The sequence below is a fragment of the Hippoglossus stenolepis genome, chromosome 11 (genome assembly GCF_022539355.2).
Source record: "Hippoglossus stenolepis isolate QCI-W04-F060 chromosome 11, HSTE1.2, whole genome shotgun sequence".
Classification (NCBI taxonomy): Eukaryota; Metazoa; Chordata; class Actinopteri; order Pleuronectiformes; family Pleuronectidae; genus Hippoglossus; species Hippoglossus stenolepis.
Genome location: NC_061493.1, coordinates 758,365 through 785,303, shown reverse-complemented (window position 1 = coordinate 785,303; position 26,939 = coordinate 758,365). Strand labels below are relative to the sequence as shown.

Sequence of the window (26,939 nt, the reverse complement as noted above, 5' to 3'; positions counted from 1 at the left end):
TCAGACCCTGAATGAAGTGTTGGAGTTTCAGAGCTACTGGGTCTCCAACGTGGTTGAGACCTTCTCATTACTGAGTTCATAAATCTACCATATTGATTGCAATCACGTGGTAAATGGACAAAGGGCCTCCGCCCCTCTGTCTCCAGTCGGCCGGTACTACCCGTGCAGTAAACCAAGCGCACCTTATGTAACACTGTTCTGCTGACAATGGACCAGTCCGCTCCTCATGTTGGGACCGGCGGTGACAGAGCTCCACACCGCCTGAGGACCTCGTTGTGCGTGTATCTGTGTTGTGAGCTGGATTCCTCCGGGTGAGCGACAGAAAGCAGGTAAGAGCCGCGGCACAGTCCACTCCTCTCTGCGCACACTGCGGCTGAACGTCTGTGGTCCAGGTCTCAGTGTGTTAGTCTCCACAATGACATATGTTTCTGTCATGAACAGCTTTTTCTCCAATGTTATGTCATGCTTCGTGAAACTGGATCCACTTGATCTTCATCATCGCTTTCTCCACACGGCAGAGATCTTCTCTTATACATGTGTTCGCACTTTGTCATTGGGTCACACATTATTTATACAACCTTTCACCGAACAGACAACACAGACCTTATACAAGGACCCTGAACTCTATTTCTATTGACTGCGCTAAACACGGGGAAAACATCTGTTTACAGCTGGTAGGAATTACATGTATTAATATGTATTGCTATATTTCTAATGCACCTGTGTGAGACTCCTTTGCACAAATCTTAAACCAGTAATCGATCTTTATCAACTTACAAAAGGAGCCACGTCTGTGTTGTTCATTGTAAGCAGGGACGTGCACAGCCATTTTGGGGGGCGGGGGCTCAAGTGAGAAAAAGGGCACTTCTCATAATTATTTATAAAAAATATTTTTTTTGAACAAAAAGTTGAATATAGTAAAACATCTCTGACTTACTTAACAATTTATTTCATTACACTCACGCAATTGTTAAATACTCTTTCCTTTATTATTTAATGACCTATATGACTGCACATGGCTGCTTTTTCATCAGTAAATATTAGTTAATAAAATCGGTCAAATATGAAATCTGTTATTACAAGTGTGCTGTAATTTACAAAATACACAGTAAGTGAATGACGGTGGTCAGTGCTCTCCACACTGATTTGACATTCATTCAGTTTAGACTTGTGTGCTGCACCTAAGGATTAAAAGGACAAACTCTGATTTGAGCCTTTACTGTATCAAGGTGTCCCCGCCTGTCCCCACCTGGCCCCACCTGGCCCCCTAGCGCCACTGCACTGAGGCGCATTACTCCGCTGGTCAACAAGTGACTCTGCTCCTCTGATGTTTTCTAATCATCACACTTAGAACTGATCTTTATAAAAAACTGCTGAATTCATATTTATGTTCCTGGATAAACGGGGCGTCGCTTCCTCTGCAACAATGAAGTTAAAACACTGCGTTACGTCTAACCCTTACGTCTTGTGTTGTGTAGCAGGTTTAAAAATGTGTTATAAACTCTAGAGCGACTCACACAAACACAAAGTAAACGTCAGTGCTGTACGTGTCTCAATAACTTGTGATCAGTGCTGGTGTTTATTGTTAAAGTGTAAAGTGAGCGCAGGAGTGAGGAGGAACAGAGACTCTGACACACCGGATCTTTAATGAGCGTCTGTCCTGGTGCTGACGCAGCGGTGTTATAATTATTCAGCGGTGACAGGAATATTATATTAATTTGACAGCAAGTTGTGGTGTTTGAGGGAAAGATTATCTTTTCTGCATGTTTAATGTTTGATGAGTGTTAGAGCATGCTGCAAACATTGCTTCTGTTCAGCCTGTGTTCATCGTTTTAAAAACGTAATGTCCTTCAAGACCTTCACAGTGCGGAAATTTCAAGTGTGACCAACAATCCCCCATTGCCTCTATCACACTACGCCTGTATTGTTGTAGCTTGATTGAACTAGAACTATTAGAGCATATCCCTGGCAAACCCAAACTTACGTCCCTGCGTAGAGCCCTGAGCAAGTAAGCTGGAGCAGACAAACGTCTATGTCAAAGGCCAAAGCTCCAAGACTTCAATTGGATTTCTACAGCTGTGTTTGAACCTATAACCTGATGTGCATATAAACTGGCGTCTTTTTACATGAAGTGGACATAAGAAACTTTACTCATGACTTTGTGTTTTCTTTAAAACAAACAACATACAGTGAATCCAACAGAATGTAATGTCTGGACGAGGGGGGACATTTAGACCATGATGCTGAGAAAGTCCTGTGACATACAAGTGTTTTCTAGCTGGTTAAAAATAAGTACATTTTCTAAACATTTATAAATATAATTCATGTCTATTCTTAGGTATTCATGACTTCTTTGATGTATGACTAGAGTATGTTGAATAATCTGTTTATGGTATTTGTTTTCAAAATGATAAAAGAGCTCACATGTCTATTCATCACATCCTGTTCAATCAACTCCACTCACTTTACTGCTCTGAAACCTCTTGTCCTTGTTTCTCAGGCAGGATGTTTGGAGCTGTGGTGGTTGGGATTGGCACAGCAGGTTGGGTGAGGATCAGAGACATGTTAGCTCCACTGCCTGGCAGTCCTGCAGAGCAGCTCAGTGTCAGAGGATTCATATCCAGGTAACTCACAGACGCTGTCCAACATACACACAGAAACACAGCCAATATTGGCCAAGGTTAAGATAGGATATGACCTGAAGCATCAAGTGAGGAAAGGCCACACAAGATCTGCACTTGTTTGTCCTATTTTGGACTTGAGAGTGTGCCCAAGTACAGGCGATGATAAGGAGATTGTTTCTGTCATCTTAGGCTATTTTTATCACACAGATGTTTGTTTTTAATTAGTGATTTGATGCTATAAAAACGGGATCAAATATGATTGACAGCTGAGACTCTTGATTGGTCGCATGTATCGGCAGGACCTTGATACCGTGGCTCAACCCCCCTGATTGATACTGTGCAGGCTCTGGCTCCAGATTACATCTTCGGGGCAAGAAGCCCTCGTTTCCAGGGCTTCATTTCATTGGCTTCTTTTCTGGATAGTGGGAGGAAGTGGAAACCAGTCGTCCATCTTTATATTATGTCTGGTTTGCCCTCCTATAAACAGGATGCGCTGTTACAGCACATTAACACCAGCGTTGGCCTTTATTGCTAAAAGCTCTTGGATCTCATCCTCTTTCCAAGTTGACATCTCCGTCTGCATCGTCTACATGTATGACACTTCTTTTTCATCCTGAGATATTTGTATACCTCGACTCACAAAACACATGTGTGTTAATGAGTTTTCAAAGAAACGCTGTGAATTTTCCAGACATTGTCCTGTGGTATTCTCACATGGGCTCACTCGGATAGTTTTTTAAAAATAACTTTTTTAGTAACAGAGGATAAGCATAGCAGTAACAAACTGCCTACAATTCAAGAAATCTTTCCTGTACAAACAGATTTACACCTCCTAAGAAAAGAGGTTTATAAAGAGGGAACATTTAACCACAGTCAGCAACTCACAGGAAGAAACAACAAAGTAGAATTTACTAAAAAAATAAAAACATAACAAACAGGAATGAAATGTTAAAATTATATAATAATACAAAAGATATTCAAGAGGAGAAAGTGACATTAAAAAAATAATTGAATACAAAAAAAAAATACAGTAGAGTTTCGTGATATGTTTATTGGCCTTTTTATTTATTTTAATGGAGAATACATTTTTTTTGTGCATTCAACAATTGGGAGATTGAAATGACATTTGTATTTGTATTTAGTTCTGATGATGCTATTTGAACTAGTTCAAAATGCTTGTTTTTCAACATGACTTCTTACTGGACAGATGTGACAGAAGAAATCTGTATTTATGGATTTAGGGTTCAGACAGATAATAAAAGATTCAAGATTCAAAATGTTGCTCTGTTTTTCTATACGTGGATCTGCCTAGGTGCGACTACAATGTTGGGTCACTTTAAATGTTGTCGCTGAAAGGAAATGGGGGACAGCCTCTGGCTAATTTCACTCAGGTTGGAAACCTTCCTTAGCAAGATAGAGTGGAAGACCACAACCCTAGTGTTGTTTCCCCACGTGTGACATTTGCCTGCATGACTTCTTGTGTATGATCAATCGGAGGGGGGAATTAAGACTATGTCTTTTATTATCTTTTTTGTGTTCTCTGTATCTGAGTCTTGCTTCTCTGTAAGTGTCACATGCACAAAAGCTAATTAGATAGTCCTTTTTATCATAGCAACTATCAAACATCTCGTTTGGCCATTTCTTTTAGAGCTAGTAGACACAATTAACCTCTAACTGAGGGTAGTTAAGTAGCGTACAGTCCTATATAGTCTTAAACACACTATCCCTGACACACTATTCTTAATTCGTGTGTATTTCGCCATTGTGAACAGTACAGGTGAAATGAAAAAACTCATTCTGGCTTTTTAGCTTGAGTGTTTTCTCCAGTGCAACATCACACCTCTGGGTATATAAAATGATTTTCTCAAATTGAAGCTATTCACCACATACAGTGTGTGAAAGGGAAGCAGCAGTTTAACATGTATAGTCACTCACCCACAGAGTCAAAGTACTGTCAGATTTTCCTCTACATGTCAGAAGGTAACAGCACTGTGTTACCATGTTTTTGTTAACAGGAGAAGTCTGGACACTCAGCAGGGAGTAAGTCAGATCACATTGGAGGAGGCTCTGAGCAGAAAAGACATTCATGCTGCGTTCATCTGCACTGAGAATGTGGCTCATGAGGACAATGTCAGGTAATGTGTGTGATGGACAACTACACTAAATAAGCCTGTACAGCAAGTAAACGAATACTTACAAATGTGGGACAAAATAAAAGGAAAAATCGAAGAAAAAAAAGGTTTTATTTTCATGAACCATATCATGGGGCATATTGTTGTCTTGGATAAATAAATACAGCCGCTCACACATTCTGACTGATTTTTAAATGGACGTGTTTCTCCATTTTCAATTATCACCATAATCCATACAATAACCATGTGCAGTTAAATACCATCATTCTGCCATATACGTACACTCAAAGGACTTAAGTCGAAATATTTAAAATATGTAGTACGTAATTGCTCTAATGTTTAATTCCTGTCGGATTACATCAAAGATTGCTTTTGTAGATTGGATTGTTTTACATCCAGATCTATCTGGACATCCACACTAGAATAACTCCTCCTTTCTCAACAGAACCTTTCTGCAGGCAGGGAAACATGTCTGTGTTGAGTATCCCATGACCATTAACTACAAGGCTGCTGTGGAGCTGTGGGATTTAGCTCTGGAAAAAGGTAAAACTTTAATCACATGTGTAAATCAGGAGGGACAGTTTCATATAGACTGTCTGATGATGGGTCCAGTGCAGTAATTGTCAGTAAGGTGCAGTGGAAGTCAGACAATATGTAATTTTCTGCTTCAAGGGTTCTCTCACTCAGTCTGTGGTCATTGCTGTCGGCTTCTCTTGGTTAGTACTCCTTTCACTAGCAAGGACCCCGCTTCAACTATATCTGTCATTTAAAGGTTGAAATGAAAATGAATGGATTTTGAGTGAAGATGGTGAAGTAAAGATTTGTCTCATAGGCTAATCTGGGAGGATGCACTGGTGACTGTGCAGAGGGAGACTAAGTTATTCCACCCAACCTACAATGAAACGCACGAGATGTATGCAAACTGAATAAGAAAGGATGAGGGAGGGAGAGACGAGAAGGAAGGGAAAGGGTGGGTCACAGAATCTGAGACAAACAGGGTGTAATGGTTTGACTAGGTAAATGTAGCTCTAAGGGTTATACAAGGATGAGGTTGAGGTGTGGCCCTACTACTGAACGCAACTTAACTAGTTAACTTCATTTAGGGTTTGTGGTTCAGCAGCTCCGACCCTGTGTGGAGTACAAAGGATGTTTCTGAGGGGCTGCGAGCCAAGCTGCTGCTAACACTTGTTTTTCTGTCAACTTAAAAACCCAGTATATTTTATAGTCGTGTGTGTGTGTGTGTGTGTGTGTCTGTCAGGAGTGGTTCTCCATGAGGAGCACATAGAGATGCTGACAGAAGAGTACAAAGTACTGAAGAGAGAAGTAGAGGGAAAAGTCCTGAAGGAGGGCACGCTTCATTTTACAGGTAAGAGACTGTTTACTTTGATACTTCTATACATTTTTGCAAAAATATTTTCTAAAAAGTATGTTTTTGGTTTAGTTTAAAAATATATAGGTTTTGATATTATTTCCATGTTAATTAAATGTCATGTCATACAGTGGTATAAGCTATTGTCACATTAACACTGGTCTGATCTGTAGAGTTGCCCTGCTAAAAGAACCACACTTCAATGATTGAACTACAACGTGTCAATAAGAAAATGTCATGATAAAGGGTATGTTTTCTTATTTGTTCAAGGCGGATCTCTGAAGCCTGGATTTGGTTTCCCAGCGTTCAGTGGCATTGCTCGCCTCACCTGGTTGGTAGATTTGTTTGGTGAGTTGTCGGTGACTGCAGCAACCATGGAGGAAGACTCTGGTAACTGCATCAAGATGACTGCAAAGTTGGTGACTTGTGAAAACCGGTGAGAGACAGAGAGACAACGAGAATTACCGCCCTGTGGTTATATGCCTCCGCCAATCATTGCAGTTTCACTCTACATACATTTTTTTCCCAAGCCCATATGAGGTCACTGTGACTTCTGAAATCGAATCAGTTTATATCAGAATCCAGTAACTAGTCAAAATTTGAAGAAATTCCTTAAAGGTACACTTGAGCTATCATCATGTTCATCTGGCCAAAAACATTCTTGCCACATTTGAAAACATTCTCTTAAGATGTTCTTGAGATAATGAGTTCACAAGGCAAAATGGGGTTTTGTGAGGTCACAGAGACCCTGACCTTTGACCACTCAATTGTGTTTGTCATATGTAATGAAAATCCCTACAGGTGTTCCTGATATATCAAGTTCACAAGAACATGAGGTCACTGACACCTTTGACCGTCGACCACAAAAATCTGATCAATTCATTTGAGTCCAACTGAACGTTTGTAGAAAATTTGAAGAAATTACTGTCATGCCATTAATGAGACATCTTGTTCACAAGAATGGGATGGACATATGGACGGTCTACGCAGAAAAACATAAATAAACTAACAATGTCCCTCTATATAGTCTTTCGGACTACGCTGCCATGTCTGTGCTTCTGTCCCAAAGTGACTGATTCCTACTGAAAAACTGAAAACACAAGTATCTATTACATATATAAATATATTGTTTCTCTAAAGAAGTTTTGTAATTCCAAAAAGCTGGTCACTGTAGGTTTGCACAAATATTATTGAAACAAGAGGAAAGAGCTGTTTTTATCGTTGATGGTTTTGTGCTCGGTGCTGGCACTGGTTAGGCATCACAACCGTACTGATTTATCACTGGTATCTGCAAAAACCAGTTTGAATTCCTGTTAGTTTCATCTGAGGAGGCAGAGGACCATACAAAGGATCCTACTGACCCAGAGCAACATCTGACTTCTGTCTGAGCTCAGTTGTTATGTAGTCTGAACTACTATAGTCTACAGTGATTATTTGAATGTCTTTATTCAGTGTGGAAGCTTAGAAAAATCAACCTAGTCCAATATGTAAGAGTTGCGAACCTGTTTGTACTGCATTACTATTATTATTACTGCAGTATTTATTCAGTACTTATATTAAAAATATGGTGTGTAAAGCTTTAATGCACTAGTTATGTTACAGTATAAAACTGTGTGTCAACATATATAATCCCAAAAAACATTTGCCAGGATATATCCATAAATAATAGAGGCCAGAAATCCATTTATGATCATGTGGTAGGAATGTTGTCATCACAACAATGAAATCAGAGCATCACATCATATAGTGGCGTAAGGCATTTAATGCAAGTAATGCGAGTTTTGCAACCAATAAGATCATAGACACGATCTACAGTTTATTTAGATTAACCATCATCATATGGTTTAAATGATGTCTTTAAGTCAAAAGTCTTTAAGTCCACCTCTCTCTTTGTAGACCTCTGACATGGATTGAGGAGCGGGGACCGGGCCTTCCTAGGGCCAAGAACATCAACTTTCAGTTTAACTCCTGCACTCTAACCCAAATCCCCCCTGCACCCAGAGGGGCTGTGGGCCTCTTCATGCAGGACCTGATCCACTTCTCTGCCAAGCTGGCGGGCCAAGTGAGTCCTGAGGAGATCCAGAGAGAGAAAGTCAGGATCCTACACTGCTTGGAGCTGGCAGAGAAGATTCAACAACTTTGTCAAAGTTAAATGAGGACTATCACGTTTATGATAAGCATAAACCTTTATGTCTAAAACAAATAAAGATTAAGTTTCCCCAGATCATCACACGTGAGATTAGTTTAAAAAACATGGATGCCTTATTGCAGAATATTGGGACTAGAAACACAGTATGTTGTAGAGCAGGTCTCCAGCCTCATCTACACTCACTGTATCATCTAAACCCCTTATTACCCCCCCCCCCTCAGAGATATTGCCTTATGTTTCATGTTTTTCTGTTCTTTTCAGTAACTATTGCTTGTACACTATAAATTAACAACTAAACAATAAACAACACGAACTGACTTACTGAAATGAACAATGGGAAATCATTGAACTAGAGTACGGGTTTGTGTAGGTGAAGACCCTGGTTGTGTGAATCCAGTAGAAATCAGTTTAGCCTATTAATAACTCTCAAATCCCACTCTCTATCACAGCTGTTAGACCTAGATGTACTGTATAGGGTTGGGCGACATAAGTTAGTGTTTTGATTCTGGCTTTGTGGACCGGGAAGGGAACCAGTTTTTGAATTTTTTATGCTGCGCACCTACCCTAGACTGGAGTGTAACAACAGCATAATGCTGAATATTGTTTGACCTGAATATTAGGAACACCCCTGAATACAATGGAGTCCAGTTCAACACCACTTTCTTATGATCTTGCGAGAGCATACAATTTAATTGGCACCTCCTGAACAGCTTCAACACAAAAACCCAATCATTATAAAAGCAGTGGAGAGATACGGTAACTGGTCTGTATTGTCAGTTATCAGATCATCTGATTGCCAGGAAGAGCAGGTCTTTTATATTCTATCTGAGAGATCAATGATGGCCTCCAGCTCCACCCAAACCAGGAACCTGTAACACAAGACAGGATACACACATGCAACCCAAAACACACAACCCCAGGCAGAGGCTCTGGGGCCATCACATCAGCAGTAATGATTTCATGATTTGCCAAATAACACGCCGTCTATTACAGTAGCCTTAGAACCAAATGTAGAACCAGATACAAATTTAGACCACTTTAGGTCTATAGAGCTTTCTGAGCTGACTCTTCATTTAACTTTCTTCAACTTGTCTATTAGACTATATCCCAACTAAGGCAGTTTGAATCAACAGTTCTATATTAAATCTGATTAATATATCTCTATCAAGAGGCTTCTTACCGCAGGCTTTTATGTAATTAAAATGTGATTAAAAAGCCTTCTCATGTTTTAGCTAAATTTAGACATAACAAAGCTACCCTTCATTTCTAAAATCCTGGAAAAAGCTGTTGCTGACCAGTTGTGTTTATTTGCACAGGAAGGGTCTGTTTAAAGACTTTCGATCAGGATTTAGAATCCAACACAGCACAGAAACAACACTAATAAAAGTTACCACTGAACTTTTCATGGCCTCATACAATGGGCTCGTGTCGATACACGTCATGCTGGCTCTTAGTGCTGCGTTTCACACCATAAATAACGAGATTCTGTTTCAGAGCCTGGAACAACATGTAGATTCCAATTTCTGCTCCCCTGTGGAACCAGCTCCCAGTTTGGACTCTCAGCTCTGGAGACAGACACCATCCGGCAGCTGTGGCTGAGGGGTAGAGCGGTCATCCTCCAACCAGAAGGTCGACAGTTCGATCCCAGTCTTCCCCATCTGCATGCCGAAGTGTCCTTGGGCAAGAGGCTGAACCCTGAATTGCCCCTCATAGAAAAAACAAAGCGCTGCTAATAGATGCACTGTATGAATGTGTGTGTGAATGGGTGAAGGGCAAACTGTACTGTAAAGAGCTTTGAGTGGTCATCAAGACTAGAATATAGGGTTAGCGCAATATAAATACAAACCATTTACCATCCCTACATCTTAGGTTAGACTTATAATAATCCTTTTTGATGAAGCTTATAGTTAGTGGTGGCTCAGGTGAGGTTTTTTTTTCTCCCATAGTTTGTGTTCTCTCTCTCTCCCTCTTATTCTGCAGGTATTTCTGAGTCCAGAGCTGGAGGAATCGACATCTGACACTACTCAATAATTATTATTATTAACTGGTGCTGCTATCATTATTAACATCACTTTTTAAAATATCACTTATTATATTTGTTCAGTGTGACGTAGCTCAATTATGATGGTTAAACAACTGTTCCTGGTCTCTCTCTCTTCTCTCCCTTTTCCACCGACCTCTCCCCCCTTCATGTCTCTTCACTTGTTAAGTAGAGAAAGGTTTTTTTGACCCACTATTTGTTAATCGCAAAAGTAGTCTCTCTTCAAGGCAAGTTTGCCATGTGACATGTAGCCGAAATTCACATGAAGGGTTCACGATGATCTACCCAATCATTTTCTTGAGTTCAGCAATACAATATGATCCCCTGGAAAATATTGTGGAAAATTAGATTTAAAAAAAGAAAATTTGAAAAATGTTCCAATTGTAATTCCCTGCTTCTTTTTTAAATTGAATTTGTAAGCTAAGAATAGTGGACATTCTTCAAACTGAAATGTTTACAAAATGTATAAAAGCAGTCACTCTAAAACTATTTCAATATTATTTTTCAGAACAGTTACAGCATGTAATTAGATATAAAAAAAAATGTACAGCTTACTTGAATACACTCATAGCTCATATGGCAGAGAGAGCTTTAAGGTCCTGGTGAAAAACAGGGAAATATGCTTCTTCATTGCTGCAATTTAGAAAGATGAGAGCATGAGAGGTGTTTTTACTTCCATTGTAGGTTTAGGATTCAACACAAATTCTTCACATATTCAACAATGTGATATATATTTCAAACCAACAGTAAATTGGAACCATCTCACATTAATGTGATATGAAGGTGACATTTCAGATGAATGTACCTTTAGTTGGTGACATTTAAACAATCATTCTGAACCAAACATCTCTCTTCAGAATCAATAACCTGAAATTAAACAGCGCTCATCTCCACTGGACTGGGGAAGAAGCAGAAATCTCTTGGACATATAAAACCCACATTAACTGACCAGAGAAATAGTCACAACTGGAATTGCTGAGGATATTTTCCAAAGTTGTCCTTGGTAACAGCAGTAATACGTTTCCTAAAACTGAAGCAAAGTGAACTACAGTGTTTTTAACCCTTATTCATCAAAAGCACTGCCCTTCTGACAGTTAATAACATTCAGTAAAGTTGTCAAATAACCAGAAACCTCTCCAGCTCCAAATTATAACACACTAACCAAACATGGGTAACACCAGTGGCTCAGAGCAATTGCTTAAGTGAGGAGTTTGTTTTTCAGGCTGATGAACTTGGAGGATGGTTTTGACTGTAGTGTATCAAGTCCTACAAACAGTCTTTGAAAGACTTCAAATGTTTTGGCAAGTTTTGGGGGGTAATCCCGATTTAGGGCATAGGTGAGGCCAAAGAGCAGGCAGCAGGCTCTGGACACATTATCCAGTCCTGTCAGCACTGGAGTTCCATCAATAATGATGCCCACTGCATCCGGCTGCTGACAAGCGTAGATCCTCATGTCCTGTGTTTTAAGTTCCTCATGTACTTTCTCTTCTGCGGTTCTCTACAACACATGCAAAACAGTTGTTAACATGTGTTGATTAAAGGAAGAACATGTCAAATCAAGAGGATCAATATAATCAAGTTCATGTGATGTTGCACGTTAAGTTGCATTTTCTTCTTTTTGTGTCCTTTTTAAAAAGCCAAACAAATTATTTGTTTTGTTTTGATGTTATTAAAAGAGCATATTGCCTGTTTTATCATTCCTGAGTGCATAGGCACCGAGTTTTCTTGGTTTTATGTATGTTCTTTCCATTTTTACCTTTTTACCTTCTAAAAATCCCCTGTTCTCTAATGTGTTTCAGCTTTTATGAATAGCCTCAGGCCGCTGCTGCAACCTCTCACTAACATGTTTCTCCGAACACCTTTTGCTGAAGTGTTTAAGTCTAAATTGATTTCAGTGTGATATTATAAAAGTCGATAGTCTAGTGCTAATAATAATGCTAAATCAACTGATATGCACTAAAACAGATTTCTTCTTCCTCCATGTGAAAAGGTCAGTACCGGAGCAGCACATTGAAATAAAATGTGTGGAGCTTCCAGAAAGACCATACTTACATAGTAGTCAGAGATGAGCTCCTGCACACTCTCCCCTAGGTATTCGACGAGGCATCTCAGGGTCATGTCCCTCTTCTTCACCACTGAGGCATGTGGTTCCTACAGTGGATCATTGGATCATTGGATCATGAGTACCAACAGCACGTCTTGATGAAGAACAACTTTTTTTATCAAACCATGTTGTAAACAAAACACAAATCCAGATCTACTCTGTAGCTCCAGATGAATGTATTACTTGACTTTGTTACTTCTTAACCACCTTAAACTCACCTTTACCAGTTCAATCAACACACTCTTGAGGCGCTGTCCAACAACTCCTCCCTTTGTCCTGAATAGTTCCAGGAACTTTGGGGTGTACTTGTCCAGCTGGGACAGAAAGGTAGACTCCAGGGGAATAGTGTTGCACCTTTGGAACTCTTCATTTATCTGTGTGGCAAGATTTTGTTTTTGATTAACGATGCTGAAGACAATATGGAAAAGCCACCATATAATGTAATACTGCTGCAGTAGAACACTCGGTTACGTCGCAACCTTGGTTCTCTGAGTCTATCTCTCCACTCTGTTATACACTCACCGCCCACTTTATTAGGCACACCTGTTCAATTGCTTGTTAACACAAATTGCTAATCAGCCAATCACATGGCAACAACTCAATGCATTTAGGCATCTAGACGTGGTGAAGACGACTTGCTGAAGTTCAAACCGAGCATCAGAATGGGGAAGAAAGGGGATTTAAGTGACTTTGAACGTGGCATGTTGTTGGTGCCAGACGGGCTGGTCTGAGTATTTCAAAAACTGCTGCTCTACTGGGATTTTCACGCACAACCATCTCTAGAGTTGTGTGGACGAAAATGCCTTGTTGATGTCAGAGGTCAGAGGAGAATGGGCAGAGTGGTTCGAGATGATAGAAAGTCAACAGTCACTCAAATACTGTCTGTTCGTGGCAGGCTCCACCCACCTGTCAGTGTCAAACGGACCGACACAGAAATATATAAATACAAATAGAAAAAAAGAAACACATAAATAAATAAATATATAAACAAAGAAATTCATGCTGAAAAAAAGAAACGTAGAAAAATATATTTTTTTTTAGATATACTTAAATAAATATGGAAAAGGGTACTTTTCATTACTACTGGATAATATGTATACTCAGACTAGCTAAAGACAAACCTTTCGTCTTTGTGAACTAAAAGGTTGTACATGTTTATTTGCATTTAAAGTGGAAAGTGAGATCTGATCACTGGAGACACATATGGAGATGCATTACAATAATAACATGTGAACTGACATACTTAGGCTATGTCCACAATAATTTGACTTTTGGGCAAATATTCTGTGGACTGACGAAACAAAAGTTGAACTTTTTGGAAGGTGTGCGTCCCGTTACATCTGGCGTAAAACTAACACAGCATTTCATAAAAACAACATCATACCAACAGTCAAACATGGTGGCGGTAGTGTGATGGTCTGGCGCTGCTTTGCAGCTTCAGGAGCTGGACGACTTGCCATAATTGATGGGACCATGAATTCTGCTCTCTACCAGAAAATCCTGAAGGACAATGTCCGGCCATCAGTTCGTGACCTCAAGCTCAAGTGCACTTGGGTTATGCAGCAGGACAATGATCCGAAACACACCAGCAAGTCCACCTCTGAATGGCTCAAAAAACCCCAAATGAAGGTTTTGGAGTGGCCTAGTCAAAGTCCGGACTTAAATCCGATTGAGATGCTGTGGCATGACCTTAAACAAGTCGTTTATGCTTGAAAACCATCCAATGTGGCTGAATTAAAACAATTCTGCAAAGAAGAGTGGGCCAAAATTCCTCCACAGCGATGTGAAAGACTCATTGCCAGTTATCGCAAACGCTTGATTGCAGTTGTTGCCGCAAAGGGTGGCACAACCAGTTATTAGGTTTAGGGGGCAATTACTTTTTCACATAGGGCCAAGTAGGTTTGGATAGCTTTTTTCCCTTAATAAATGAAATCATCATTTAAAAATTGCATTTTGTATTTACTCGGGTTATCTTTGTCTAATATAAAAAAAATGCGATGATCTGAATCACTTAAGTGTGACAAATATGCAAAAAAATAAAAAATCAGGAAGGGGGCAAATACTTTTTCCCAGCACTGTATGATGCAGTATATGTATTATCACAAAGTAGTGTTGACACCAGGTGTAAACATAGCACATAGCTATGTGTTTTAAAACTATACTGCATTAGTGAAGCTTTACCCATAGAGCTGTCCACTTGTGATCAGATCAAAAACATTATTACAGTTTATTTACCTGAAATGGATCAAAGAGGGCAGGCCATCTCTCTTTGAATTCTGCCACATTCATGGACTGGCCAACCACTTCCCTTCTTCTGCAGCTGTATGTTCTAGACATCATGTCATTGATCCTCAGTCGATTGTCTTCTGTCATGCTGGCTGCAATTAGCGCAAGTCTCACATTCTCCAGGCTGTCATCTGTTTGACCGGCTGGATGTGGGGGGAGGTAGTTTACTTCAGATTTTCTTGGTTTTTTTATATTTTTGGCAGGTTTTTTGTCGCCATCCTGCTTGTGTTTCAGTGTATTTATCATTAGTTCAGGGTTTCCATGTGCTTTAAGTTTGCTCCTGTAGTTTCCACATTTGTACTTGAGGCTTTGCTGCCACCCATAAAATCCGTTAAAAGAGCCAGGCTCCCTCAGGCAGGGGTGCTTCTCTATTAGGGCCTGTGCAACTGCAGCCCTCTGTGGATCATTGGGATAAGCGGTGTAGGAAAACATGGCCTCAGCTAGTCGCTCCAGAATATCTGATTTGACACTTGGTGTTGTCAGTGGGGTTCCATCTTTTAGAAACCTCTCATTACCTTGCCTCAGAGCCATTTCCGTGTTGTAGGAGAAGGTGGGAATGGGAAAGACAGCAGGCCACAGGTTGTGCCTCTCAGTGGCAGGGGGCCTGGGAATCAGATTGTCCTTTGAATCAGTAGAGAGGATATCATCCACTGAAGATGCGTCAGTGGTGTCAGAGTGGGACTCCAGAGGGACTGTTGTCATTATTATGCATGGGGGCACATGCAAGACTCTGAGAGTGTCTTTATCTTTAAGGTCACTTGTAGACGTTAGTGTGAAGAAGTCGTCAAAGTCAGCATCTTTGTACTGAAGGCCTATGTCTGTGGTGATGGAAAATGCCTGTTTAAAAACTTTGATCATTTCCTCCACAGATGAGGGGACGCCATTTTCGAAAGTTATCTTCTTGATATCATGATCAATGACAACCCGAAACCTCATGGCTTGTTGCATATCTGTGAAGAAAAAAAAGAGGTTTCATACACTGATAGTCTGAACTATTCTAAAATTACAAGTATTTTAAATGTTTAAAAAGTATTTACATTTATGTTGGATTTGAGCTTTTCAAGAAACACAATTCTGGATAATTCAAACCAAAAAAAGTAGCATATCAGGTTGTTAATAACACATTATCTGTGAGAATGTTGTGACGTTTGTTTCTGTAGTTTTACTTTTTGAACTGTCGGAACATTGTTGTCTCCTGAATTTAATCCAGGATTAATTTTCATTTTAGAAAGGCCACTTTTTGTCCTATTTTACCCCAGAATGCATGGTGATCTGCCAAGCATGCTGCAACAATGTAGTCTTCCACATTAAAGTCTCAGTTTGGAGAATTACAAAACTGCATACACCTCTACTATTTCCTGTAAAGGAAAAGTACCTGTCCAAAACTCAGATAAAAAACAAAAGGAGGATCATCATAGTGTAAATGTTAGCTTAGTGGTCATATGTAGAGTTAATGTTGACAGTTGTTATTGTTGTTAAATGTATTTGGCTATACCAGAGCTTTGTCATGTTTCCAATAATAACCATGATTAAGTCACAGTGATGTCATCATTGCTATTTGAGCTTGGACATGCAGAAATTTAAAATATAAAACATGAATCACAAATTATTTGCTTATAGTTTAAAGTGACTTGGCATTTTCTGGGTAAGGATCAATGACTGTAAATAAAGATGGACGACATGACAGCTACCAAAAGTGAAGCAAAAAAGATCGTGGCTGGCTACAGTATGGGCCATAAACCCCGCCCCCTCCATGTAAGCAGAAGGGGCATGGGCCAAAGTAGGAAGTCAAAGTAAATGAAGGGTTAGGTGGTTCTCATCACATAGATGCATGTTCAATTACTTATATTTCTTTGAAGTTTGAAAATGTGGAGTTGAGTGGTCCATGTTTATATGCAGTCTACTGTTGAGAATTATCTAGCAAAAAATATGCTATTGGTTGGATTATGGTAAATGAAACATCCTCGGGCTTTTTGAACTTCCCTCTCAACAGAGACTACAGCCCATTCAGACATGGGACACACATCTATCAGTTCCAGTGACAGCTTTTTGTCATTCAAACTTCTACTTTCTTGCAGTTTTGTTCAGGCCTAACAGCACATGTAATCACTGAGGTGCATATGTCAATGATATTTGGGACCTGGTGCAAGAGATGGAGCAGAGAGCAAGGAGGATGCAGTCTATGAAAATGTTTTCATAGACTGCATCACGGATGGACCACTGAAACTTAGATTGACCGCCATAAGGGCGCCCACTCACAGTGAGTCTACACATACCTTTTAGTTAGTTATTTAAATTTTCTTTAAGGCAAATTCTACTACCTGTGTAGAATAGTTACAGCTCTAAAAAACTGAAATGAGAAAAGGGCAACATTTTGACCATACCAGGTCAGGCACATATGTGTGTGTATACAAATGTATGCATGCATATATGTACATGCATACACAGACACACACATATATGCAAACAGAAGACTGTGATGTCGACAGTGGGTCCCTGTATGAAGACTGACCTGATCTGCTCTTCAGGAACTCAGCCCTCTCGTCCTCCAGCAGTCTGCGCTGTCGGTCTATCTCTTTTTCATAGTTGGATATGGTTGTTTCCAGCAGACCGACTATGTCGTCCGCAGCCACTGCGAGCCGCTGGTTGATAAACGTTTTCAACGACTGAAGCGTGGACATGTTGAGAGCTTGAGACCAACGTGTTTGCACAATCTTCCTTTTCCGGCTCCCGCTCAGTGACGTCACCAGACCGCCCCCACGCCCGGGTCAGTGCAACACAGTTAACAGCACACTTCCAGTGTTAACCCCACTGAGTTACACACTACATCATACACGTGTCCTCTGCCCTTTTTTTTTCTCCAGAGAAAGTTCCCTTTTTTGGGGGTGCTTTTTTAATTTAATTTTTTTAATATATGAATATAATCCTCCTGTTTTTACACAGCTTCCCTGTCAACAAATATATTGATCGAATATAAAAATCTCAATATGAGGTCGTGAGATTAGACCCCCCCCACGTGTCAGAGTCTCTGTTCCTCCTCACTCCTGCACTCACTTTACACTTTAACAATAAACACCAGCACTGACGTTTACTTTGTGTTTGTGTGAGTCGCTCTAGAGTTTATAACACACGTTTAAACCTGCTACACAACACAAGACGTAAGGGTTAGACGTAACGCAGTGTTTTAACTTCATTGTTGCAGAAGAAGCGACGCCCCGTTTATCCAGGAACATAAATATGAATTCAGCAGTTTTTTATAAAGATCAGTTCTAAGTGTGATGATTAGAAAACATCAGAGGAGCAGAGTCACTTGTTGACCAGCGGAGTAATGCGCCTCAGTGCAGTGGCGCTGCTAAGGGGGCCAGGTGGGGACAGGCGGGGACACCTTGATACAGTAAAGGCTCAAATCAGAGTTTGTCCTTTTAATCCTTAGGTGCAGCACACAAGTCTAAACTGAATGAATGTCAAATCAGTGTGGAGAGCACTGACCACCGTCATTCACTTACTGTTGTAGTCAGATTTTTGAAAACCTTATTCTGTTAATTACAGCACACTTGTAATAACAGTGTTTAAAAGCTTTACTTTTTAAAGCACTTTCTAAATAAAAAGAGATTTCATATTTGACTGATTTTTTTAACTAATATTAACTGATGAAAAAGAAGCCATGTGCAGTGATATAGGAAATTGTGCGTCAAAGATGCGTCTTTGTTTCCTTTGTTGTTGTCTGCTCTTGTGAGTGTGAATACCAAAGAAGACCATTGTCTATGTGCGAACTGTTGAGTGTTTAACAATTGCGTGAGTGTGAGGGTAATAAAATAAATTAAGTAAGTCAGAGATTTGTTCAAATCTTTTTTAAAATAAATAATTATGAGAAGTGCCCTTTTTCTCACTTGAGGACCCTGCCCCTCAAAATGTCTATGCACGTCCCTGCACAGGCTGCCTGTGGACACACACTCCAGACTACATGTATACACTTTGATGGACAGCAAAGTCCCCAGACGTCCCACCTAGGGACGTCTGTGATTTTGGATCCCACGTGGCCAAGTTTTATTTGTCATATGCTGTAACACAGTGTCAACAGTACAATGAAAGGTGTTGGACAAGAAGAAACCAGTCAGCTAAGCAGTGCAATAGTTAAATAAAAATAATAATAAGAGCAAGGTAAAAAGAGCTTCCTATAAAAAAAGTCTATATCAAAAATGCAATACAATACAAAACTAACAATATATACATTCAAAGGTGTGACTCAACACACATATTTCTCTACATCAGCCGATGGTTCATAATTGACCCCAATGGCCTGAGTGTGGACACAATACAATTTTAGGGAGTCTTTCATTCAGTTCACATTTAATTGTTTATTCAAAAATGGTATGACTGCTATGGAGGACCTGAGAAATAGAGAAAAGACTAAATGATTATGAGTCAAAGCCAATAAGTACTACAGCAACATAGGCAGAGTACTTACAGCAGGGAGATTCTATTGCAGACCCTGATATTAACCATCACATGTGCACACTGTGATCACCAGTTGCACGGCAACTTACACTGCAAAGAAAAAAAACAATCCTACACTGTTCGAGTGTCAACATCATTTCAGGCCTACCACACTGCATGAAAGGTGTGTGTATCAGTCAATCAGCAACATTTTATAATGGACTTTGGATCAACATATAAAACAATGGTTGATATACAGCAATCTAGTCCAACTAAAACTCAGCAGATGCTTTTGGCCAGACAGCATTGGTAAATTGGGGCAGTCAAAGCAGCAGTCTGGCTCTCAATCGTGCTCAATGTGTGGCTCATACAGGGGAGAGATGAGATTTAACACTGGCTATTTCTCTGCTTCACTTCTGCTTTCCTACATCCTTTCACTCACAGTCCTGCGCCAATATATCTGACCAATCGTGTTTCTGCATGTATTCCTCAAGCACTAGATGTCATGCTTTAATTATCATTGAAGTTTTGCTTGCCATCACCAACATAACCTCCATTATGTCCAGGGAGACTTGTTCAATGGTTTCCATCAACCCACTGGCTTTACTCCACCACCAGGGTCTACACTCAGAGGGGTCCTGTCCTATCTTCATGTGAGACTGGGATCAATGAAGATGCTTGACACACTCTTCACCTAAATTTTCTGCTGCTCTTTTGTTTTTTCTTTCATTTGATCACTCCTATTATAAATCAACACTGAACATTTACATAAAGGGCACCTGTACTTGAAGCTGAGAGACACATGACTTGACAGATTTCATGAGTATGGTGCAGTGAAGACAAATTGTGACTACTTGAAAAAGACATGCTCCTCATAGGGCTTTTATTATCATGTGGCAACAGTGTATAAATGTGTGTATAAACACACCTGCTACAGGACATGTGCCTCAGATAATATTCGGAATGTGAGAAAAACAATGTAATTTCAGTGACTCTAAAGCTTTACTCAGAATGGAGCCCACATCAAAAACATCCAGCAGGCAGCAGCTCTGTGGAAGGAAGAAAGCTGAGAGAGCTAATGTGTTCATTACCTCCAGACTTGACTCTTGTAATTTCCTATTATCAGGCTACACCAGTAAGTTGTTAAAGACAGCTTGTCCAAAATGCTGCAGCACGTGTCCTGACAAGAACCCCAAAAAGAAATCACATGTCGCCTGTATAGGCTTCACGACACTGGCTTCCTGTTAAATTTAGAATAGAATTAAATTTCTCCTCCTCATCATAAAGCTCTTAATAATATAGCCCCATCATAACTTAAAAAGCTCAAAGCACAGTATCACCTCACTACTGTAGATCACTGCGCTGAGTGCGCTCCCAGAATTCAGGTTTACTTGTCGTCCCTAAAGTCTCTAAAAGTAGAGTAGGAGCCATGACTTTAGGTGTCTAGCTCCTTTCCTGTGGAATCATCTCCCCGTTTCAGTTCGTCTCTACGTTTAAGAGTTGGCTTAAAACCTTTCTTTTTGATAGAGCTTATGGTTAGAGACCGGCTCAGGTCTGCTTTAGACCAACTCATGTCGCTGAAGGCTGAGATTGTTATGGACACATGACACATTGAGCTTCTCTTTCTTCCTCTCCCTCTTTGATGTGAGGTGTAACATTGATACACCTCACTTTTTAAAGTTAGACACTGTCTTTTCTCATATTTTATTTAGTTGATTTGCTCTGTTACACGTGACATCTATCGCACTTCTTTTGGTCCTGGGACAGTGATCTCTCACATGTCTTTCTGCGGTATTTTTCTTTTGGTCGTTTTTTTCCCGCTTGTTGAGGGTTAAGGGCCACACATTGTTAAGGCCTATGAGGTAAATTGTGATTTGTGACTATTGGCCATAGAAGTTATTAATTTATGTCAATCACCAACAAAGTTTTTCCCTTAAGTGGACCGTCATGTGTTGTGTTAGATTTCCTTTCTGTGAAAATCTTTCACCACAAACAGTACAGCTACATGGTTTCTCACGTGTGTGGACTGTCAGGTGCTGTTTCAGATTCCCCTTCTGAGAAAATCTTTTCCCACAGATAGAACAAGTAAAGGGTTTCTCTCCGGTATGACACCTCATATGTGTCTGCAGATGGTGCTTCTGTCCAAATCTTTTCTCACATTTTGAGCAGCTAAACAATTTATTGTCGATATTGTGTCCCATATCATGGACTGGAACGTTAGTTTTCACAGTATTCACATCTATTTGAGGTTTCCTAATCTCCTTCCAGTCATCATCACTGTCATCAGTCTGAGATTCAGAAGAGTGTATAGTCTTATCGCCAAATCCAGAGAGGCATTTTAAACCAGACTCTAAGATCCTGTCAGCTTCTGGTCCTCGACCGCCCTCTACATCAGGTTTTGTTTTCACATGATGGGCTGAGTTGCTCAATGTCGGTTCAGCCTCTTGATTATCCTCAGTTTGTCTGTGATGAAACGCAGAGGACTGAGATTCCTCTTCATCTTCATTCCTCAAATGGACATGGGTGAAGGGGAACTTGATGATATTTTCCTCGTGCAGTCCTTGCAGTTGACTCCTGACCTGCAGACTGGTCCAGAGATCCTGTTGTTCCTCTTTAACGTGTGCCCACTTTGGGTCTTGCTTGTCCAGGCTGGAGATCCACTCTTGCTGCTCAGACAGAACCTCTTCTTTAATCACCAAATGTTGCTGCACACCTGCACAAAACATTTAAATACACAACAACAAAGTTACATTTAAGCTTTAAAACTTAATCCATGTAAATGTTCACCAAAGAAAAAATATTTGCATAGCTTCTTTTCAGTATTAAAAAAACACACTACTACTGTCAGTCAGTCCTCCGATACTGCTGAAAATGGACAGGTGTTGGCTAGTACACAAATCAATGTATTGATCGGATACGACAGATTTTAATTATATCAGTTTCACCCAAACAAAATAGCAAATTTTGTTTTCCAGAACTCACTTCATATTCGCGGCTCCAAAACAGCAGAACTTTGCGCTGTACTATCACTGGCAATTTCTGCATTTAGAGTGGCGAAGAAGAAGTGCATGGTAAATGGTCTGCATTCATGAAACACTTTTCTAGCGTTCGATGACCATTCAAAGCACTTTACAATACAGTTGTTTTGCCTTTAACACACACACACATTCATGAATTGCATCTTTGGGCAGTAATTTTTCTCTGAGAACGGCACAGCTGTCAGGGGCAATTTGGGGTTCAGAACTTTGCCCAAGGACACTTCAGCATGCAGAATGGGGAAGACTGGGATCGAACCACCGACATTGGTGGCTTTACCCCCTGAACCACAGCTGAAGTGATTTGGTAGCACAAGTGTTGCTAAATACAAAACTGGCAATCTCATAATGCATTTGAAGACCAACTGCAGCAGTAAATTTTGGAAACTGCATTCAAACAGTGCAGTAAATCTAGCAAAGGCAATCCCACAGCCAATAAACAGGACAAAGAAGAGGAAGAGGAAGAAGAAGGTTTCTAGTCAGTTTAATGTATGAATATCTCTGCCTTGAGACAGTGACACCATGTTACTGGCTGCAGTACTGACAGACAGAGGGACAGATTTAGTGAATTACTGGTGAGGTTGCTTTACAGTCCTGCTGCTTCAAACAGACACATTACCCGCTGGTTTGTATTCAACTCGGTCTGTATGTGAGATATGTGTGTTTAATCAGGGAGCATGTCTGAACCCAGGGGACACGTTTAGCATGTGCTATGTGAGCAACAGTGTGTGAGTGAACGTTTTCCTTGGCTCATCACTGACCCTATTATTATTATTATTATTATTATTATTATTATTATTATTATTATTATTATTATTACACAAACCTGCGGTTTGTCGCTGGGCAGTGTGCATCAGCCTGAGCTGGCGGCTCTTCATATCCTCTTCATACTCGCTTATCACTGTCTCTAATCGGCCAATGACCTCCTCCACCGCCGCAGTGAGCCGCTGGCTGATGAAAGCCTTCAGACTATGGAGTGTGGACATGACAGGTCCTCAGCTGAAGCAGGGCGAGAACAGTACGAACAGCTGAGGTCTGAGTCACTGATGACTGCTGCTGCTGCTGCTGCTTCTTCTTCTGCTGCTTCTTCTGCTTCTGCTTCTGCTTCTTCTGCTTCTGCTTCTTCTTCTGCTTCTTTTCTGCTTCTTTTTCTGCTGCTTCTTATGCTTCTGCTTCTTCTTCTTCTGCTGCTGCTTCTTCTTCTTCTTCTTCTTCTGGTGTTTATGGGCGGTTGGCAAACCAGCTTATAGGTGCATTACCGCCACCTTCTGGACTGGAATGTGGAGCAGTAGATTGGGAGCAAACAAAACTAAACAAAACTAAAATTAAATGATTGTCTTTTGTCCTGTTTCTCTTAAGTATAGTTCATTAGAATATGATGTATATTCCTTAATGTCATTACTAATACATTTTCTGATGTAATATTTTGCTTTTCATCTTTTAATCCTGATATTAATTCCCTTCTTTGTTCATTATATTTGTTACATTCTATCAGAACATACGTTTCCGGTTGTTTGCAGTATTCACATAGTCCAGGTGGGTGCTTGCCTATATTATGAAGTGTATCATTTAATCCTGTATGACCTGTCCTGAGATATTCAACTTTATCACTGATTTGTCCCATGTGCCCTGTCTTTATGTGCCTTCTGAACCATCAATGTACATTCAATATACATTTTACTTGACGAGTGTTTTCCTTTTAAAACAGCCAATATTCAGATTATGACTAATATTGCTACATTTACATTAGAACACCTGCCCTCCTTGTAAAACTGCTGAAACGTAAAGTACTCTGAAGAGAGTCTGCAGAGAATGTGTAGATTGTAAACACATTCTTGATTCTTGAGGAAATGTAGCTGGACAATATTTTTTAAATGGAGCTGGAAAACTTCATTGTTCATTCGAACATATATTTTCTTTGCTGGCCATGGTCAGCCTATAGCCAATAACAACATTTTCACTATCCGTCTCTGCTTCTGCATTACTTAACATCTACAATCTACAGGCGCCCACATGCCACACAAGCCTATTACATTACATCACCCTCTGTAGCAGGGCTTTTCTTTCACACACTTTTGCCTTTTGAGCTTATGGAAATGAAAACTGCTTACTACACCCCTAACCTTCTTAACTATGGGAACTGGGCAATAACTTTTGTGGACTTTGCAATAATCATATGCGATCTAAGCACTTTATACTCCCTACTTTTTATGTCTGCATGTATGTTGCAATGTGTATGACATTTGTATGATATGTGTATACGTATGATATGTTTTATCTTGTGTCTTTTTATATATTTGAATGTGTTCCTCCTGAAGTATCATTTTCCACTGTTATTTTTATGGTTTGCTTTTTTGTCTATAGCCAATTCCAATGTTCTTCGATCAAATTTTAATTTCTTTATATTTATCTCCCTTTGCTCTCTGACCCACTCATATGCAGATGTTTCCCCAACTCTTCTCTTCATCTGTGTAGTTAGGATTTATCGGAGGATTTTATCTGAGACCTTTGTTGGTTGATGGCTCCACTACAAGAATCTGACTTTAATTGATTTGTTTTTCAGCCACCAGAGGGCAACATAGCATATATGTTTCCTTTACCATCATGAATCCACACAGCATTATTAAACCTTCTGTGTCCACAGGTGGGTCATTTTGTGCAGCCAAGCATTGTTCAGGTCTACTGAATATAAGTTTAAATTCTAGTGTAGGATCATTAAAGAGATACTAACAACATAAGGTGGACATGTACAATATGTAAACTGTCAGTTGTTCATAAAATGAAAATGTCATAGCAAGTCACAGCAGATTTGGACAATTTTACCACTTAAGTATTTTTACACATGTAGCAAAATAAAAAAAACATGTTTGTTGTCCTGGTCATGACCTGTTGCCATGTACCCTGCAATGCAGGATGCCACTGACAGACTATCAATCAATCGTCAATCAAATCTTATTTGTACAGCCCAAATTCACAAATCATAATTTGCCTCGTAGGCCTTAGCAAGGTGTGACATTCTCTGTTCTTACCCCTCAGCAATAATAAGGAAAACCCTTTCAACAGGAGAATAACAAGGTGCAAACCTCAGAGAGAGTTTGAAGGATCCCGCTCAATGGACAGACGTGCAATAGTTATTTTGTGTGAGAGAGCAATAATAAATAACAATATTTACAAAATTCATGAGGAAAGACAGTGTCTTACATAAATGGAGAGGTGTATCAATGTTGAAAGAATTATATAAAAGAAAAAATCTGTTTGAGATATAGGGAGCAGCATTGACAAATGTCTACTCTCAATATTTTTTCAGGTATCAACCTTACTATGTAGAATGCCTGGGATAATGTATGTCACATTTTCCCCAAAACTATCTCCATGCTACTAAATTTAGACTACATATCTGATTTCCCCCCCCCCATATGTGGCAGTTAATCAGTTACAGATCAGATTTTTTGAAATGCAACCTCAGTCTGAACAGTCATGTGACACGTATTGAATTTCATTGCGACTTTTACGTCACTCTAGATCGACATTCCTCATATTTTTGCGCAGACGAAGCGGCAGGCAGGAGTCACCCGGCGAAAACAAACATGGATGAAAGATGCAACAGAGGTAGTTAGTGGAGGGACAGTGAGGTTTAGACCTCATTAATGCAGGTCACATCAGGGCCATGACCAGTTCACATTGGAGTCTGATACTAGCCACATTTTATAAGACAATGTGAACAGCTACATAAAAAAATTGTATCAAGACAAAAAATATGAATTGAGCACTAAAGTTTGTTGTGTGAACGTATGTTAGAGCCTGGTTCCTCTGGTGGAAAATCAGGTTAGGAAACTGAGTTCTTCAAAGGGTTCTAATTCACGAAGGAAGGTAACTGCGATGAAAACACCGTGCGCTATTAATCCTGGGGCCAAGAATTATTTGATAATGTGAGGTCTAATTAAACGGATGGAATAGTAAGACTTTAATAGTAGTAGACAAAATGTTTGATAGCACAAGTGAACAGGAGCCTGCTATATGCTGATAGTTGTTTTATTTATTTGCTCACATTTATTTACCCTGCTGGTAATTTTAGTACTATCTATATGATATAACTGAAGAGGAAAAAAATCAAAATGCCAAATGACATGTAATGTAAATTTAAATGTAGAGATGTTGTCTGCCTCCCTGGGAGCTGGTTCCACAGGCGAGCAGCTCAGTAGCTGGAGGCTCTTGTAACCTTTCTACTGGCGGAACCACAAGTGAGCCTGTAATCAGACATCAAAGTGATCTATTGGGATGATACGATACTAGGAGCTCTTTAGGTAGTAGGATTTTTAATTCTATTTAGAAATTTACAGAGAGCCAATGCAGAGAAGCTAAGACAGGAGTAATATGATCTCATCTTCTTCCTGTCAGCACTCGTGCTGCAGCATTTTGGATCAAATGGAGTCTTTAATCAGACTTGCCTATATAAAGTGAAAGGTATTAGGGCCATTACGTAACTTTAGGTCACTGTCGTAACCCCAATTCTCTGAGTAGCATGAGTGAGATGCCTCACTATGGGATATACCCCTCGCGTGTATTCACAGAAGCACTTATACCAATTCTCCAGCCCTGAGTGGCTGGCATTCGTGAAGTCCGTGTCAAGGTGCCACACCTTAAATACAACTGATGCGCATGATGTCACAGGTCATTCAAAAACAAGCACACCTCTTCTCACTTCACCCCAGCAGCAAGAAGGACGGTCTGGTCTCACTCATGCTAACCAGAGAACCGGGGT

The 26,939-nt window shown here is 40.0% G+C and overlaps 3 protein-coding genes across 3 annotated transcripts; 1 reads left to right on the top strand and 2 right to left on the bottom strand.

Annotated features, from left to right (window-relative positions):
* Positions 1-174: 174 nt before the first annotated feature.
* Positions 175-8,352, top strand: blvra (biliverdin reductase A). The gene is made up of 7 exons (XM_035170244.2): positions 175-329; positions 2,501-2,624; positions 4,640-4,759; positions 5,202-5,299; positions 6,015-6,122; positions 6,396-6,561; positions 8,022-8,352. The coding sequence occupies exons 2-7, from the start codon at positions 2,506-2,508 to the stop codon at positions 8,275-8,277; spliced, it is 867 nt and encodes a 288-aa protein (XP_035026135.1). The 5' UTR covers positions 175-329; positions 2,501-2,505; the 3' UTR covers positions 8,278-8,352.
* Positions 8,353-10,789: 2,437 nt separating this feature from the next.
* LOC118117730 lies at positions 10,790-17,550 on the bottom strand. The gene is made up of 5 exons (XM_035170236.2): positions 17,218-17,550; positions 14,655-15,655; positions 12,638-12,793; positions 12,368-12,466; positions 10,790-11,813 (listed from the first exon to the last, which is right to left on the bottom strand). Exons 1-5 carry the CDS (start codon positions 17,384-17,386, stop codon positions 11,514-11,516), a joined length of 1,725 nt encoding a protein of 574 aa, XP_035026127.2. The 5' UTR covers positions 17,387-17,550; the 3' UTR covers positions 10,790-11,513.
* Positions 17,551-20,008: 2,458 nt separating this feature from the next.
* LOC118117735 (zinc finger protein 846) lies at positions 20,009-26,393 on the bottom strand. Its single transcript, XM_035170243.2, has 2 exons — positions 23,004-26,393; positions 20,009-21,855 (listed from the first exon to the last, which is right to left on the bottom strand). The coding sequence occupies exons 1-2, from the start codon at positions 23,161-23,163 to the stop codon at positions 21,056-21,058; spliced, it is 960 nt and encodes a 319-aa protein (XP_035026134.1). The 5' UTR covers positions 23,164-26,393; the 3' UTR covers positions 20,009-21,055.
* Positions 26,394-26,939: the final 546 nt, after the last annotated feature.

Bases quoted from the DNA above. Each gene is read 5' to 3' on its own strand.
- blvra (XM_035170244.2), top strand. From the start codon at position 2,506: ATGTTTGGAGCTGTGGTGGTTGGGATTGGCACAGCAGGTTGGGTGAGG. The intron at 2,625-4,639 runs GTAACTCACAGA...TTTTGTTAACAG, and splicing joins GTCAGAGGATTCATATCCAG to GAGAAGTCTGGACACTCAGC. The intron at 6,123-6,395 runs GTAAGAGACTGT...TATTTGTTCAAG, and splicing joins GGGCACGCTTCATTTTACAG to GCGGATCTCTGAAGCCTGGA.
- LOC118117730 (XM_035170236.2), bottom strand. From the start codon at position 17,386: ATGTCCACGCTTCAGTCGTTGAAAACGTTTATCAACCAGCGGCTCGCA. The intron at 15,656-17,217 runs GTCAGTCTTCAT...TTTTCTTCACAG, and splicing joins GTTCCTGAAGAGCAGATCAG to ATATGCAACAAGCCATGAGG. The intron at 11,814-12,367 runs GTAAGTATGGTC...CATGTGTTGTAG, and splicing joins AGCTCATCTCTGACTACTAT to AGAACCGCAGAAGAGAAAGT.
- LOC118117735 (XM_035170243.2), bottom strand. From the start codon at position 23,163: ATGTCCACACTCCATAGTCTGAAGGCTTTCATCAGCCAGCGGCTCACT. The intron at 21,856-23,003 runs GTTTGTGTAATA...TGTTTTGTGCAG, and splicing joins TGCCCAGCGACAAACCGCAG to GTGTGCAGCAACATTTGGTG.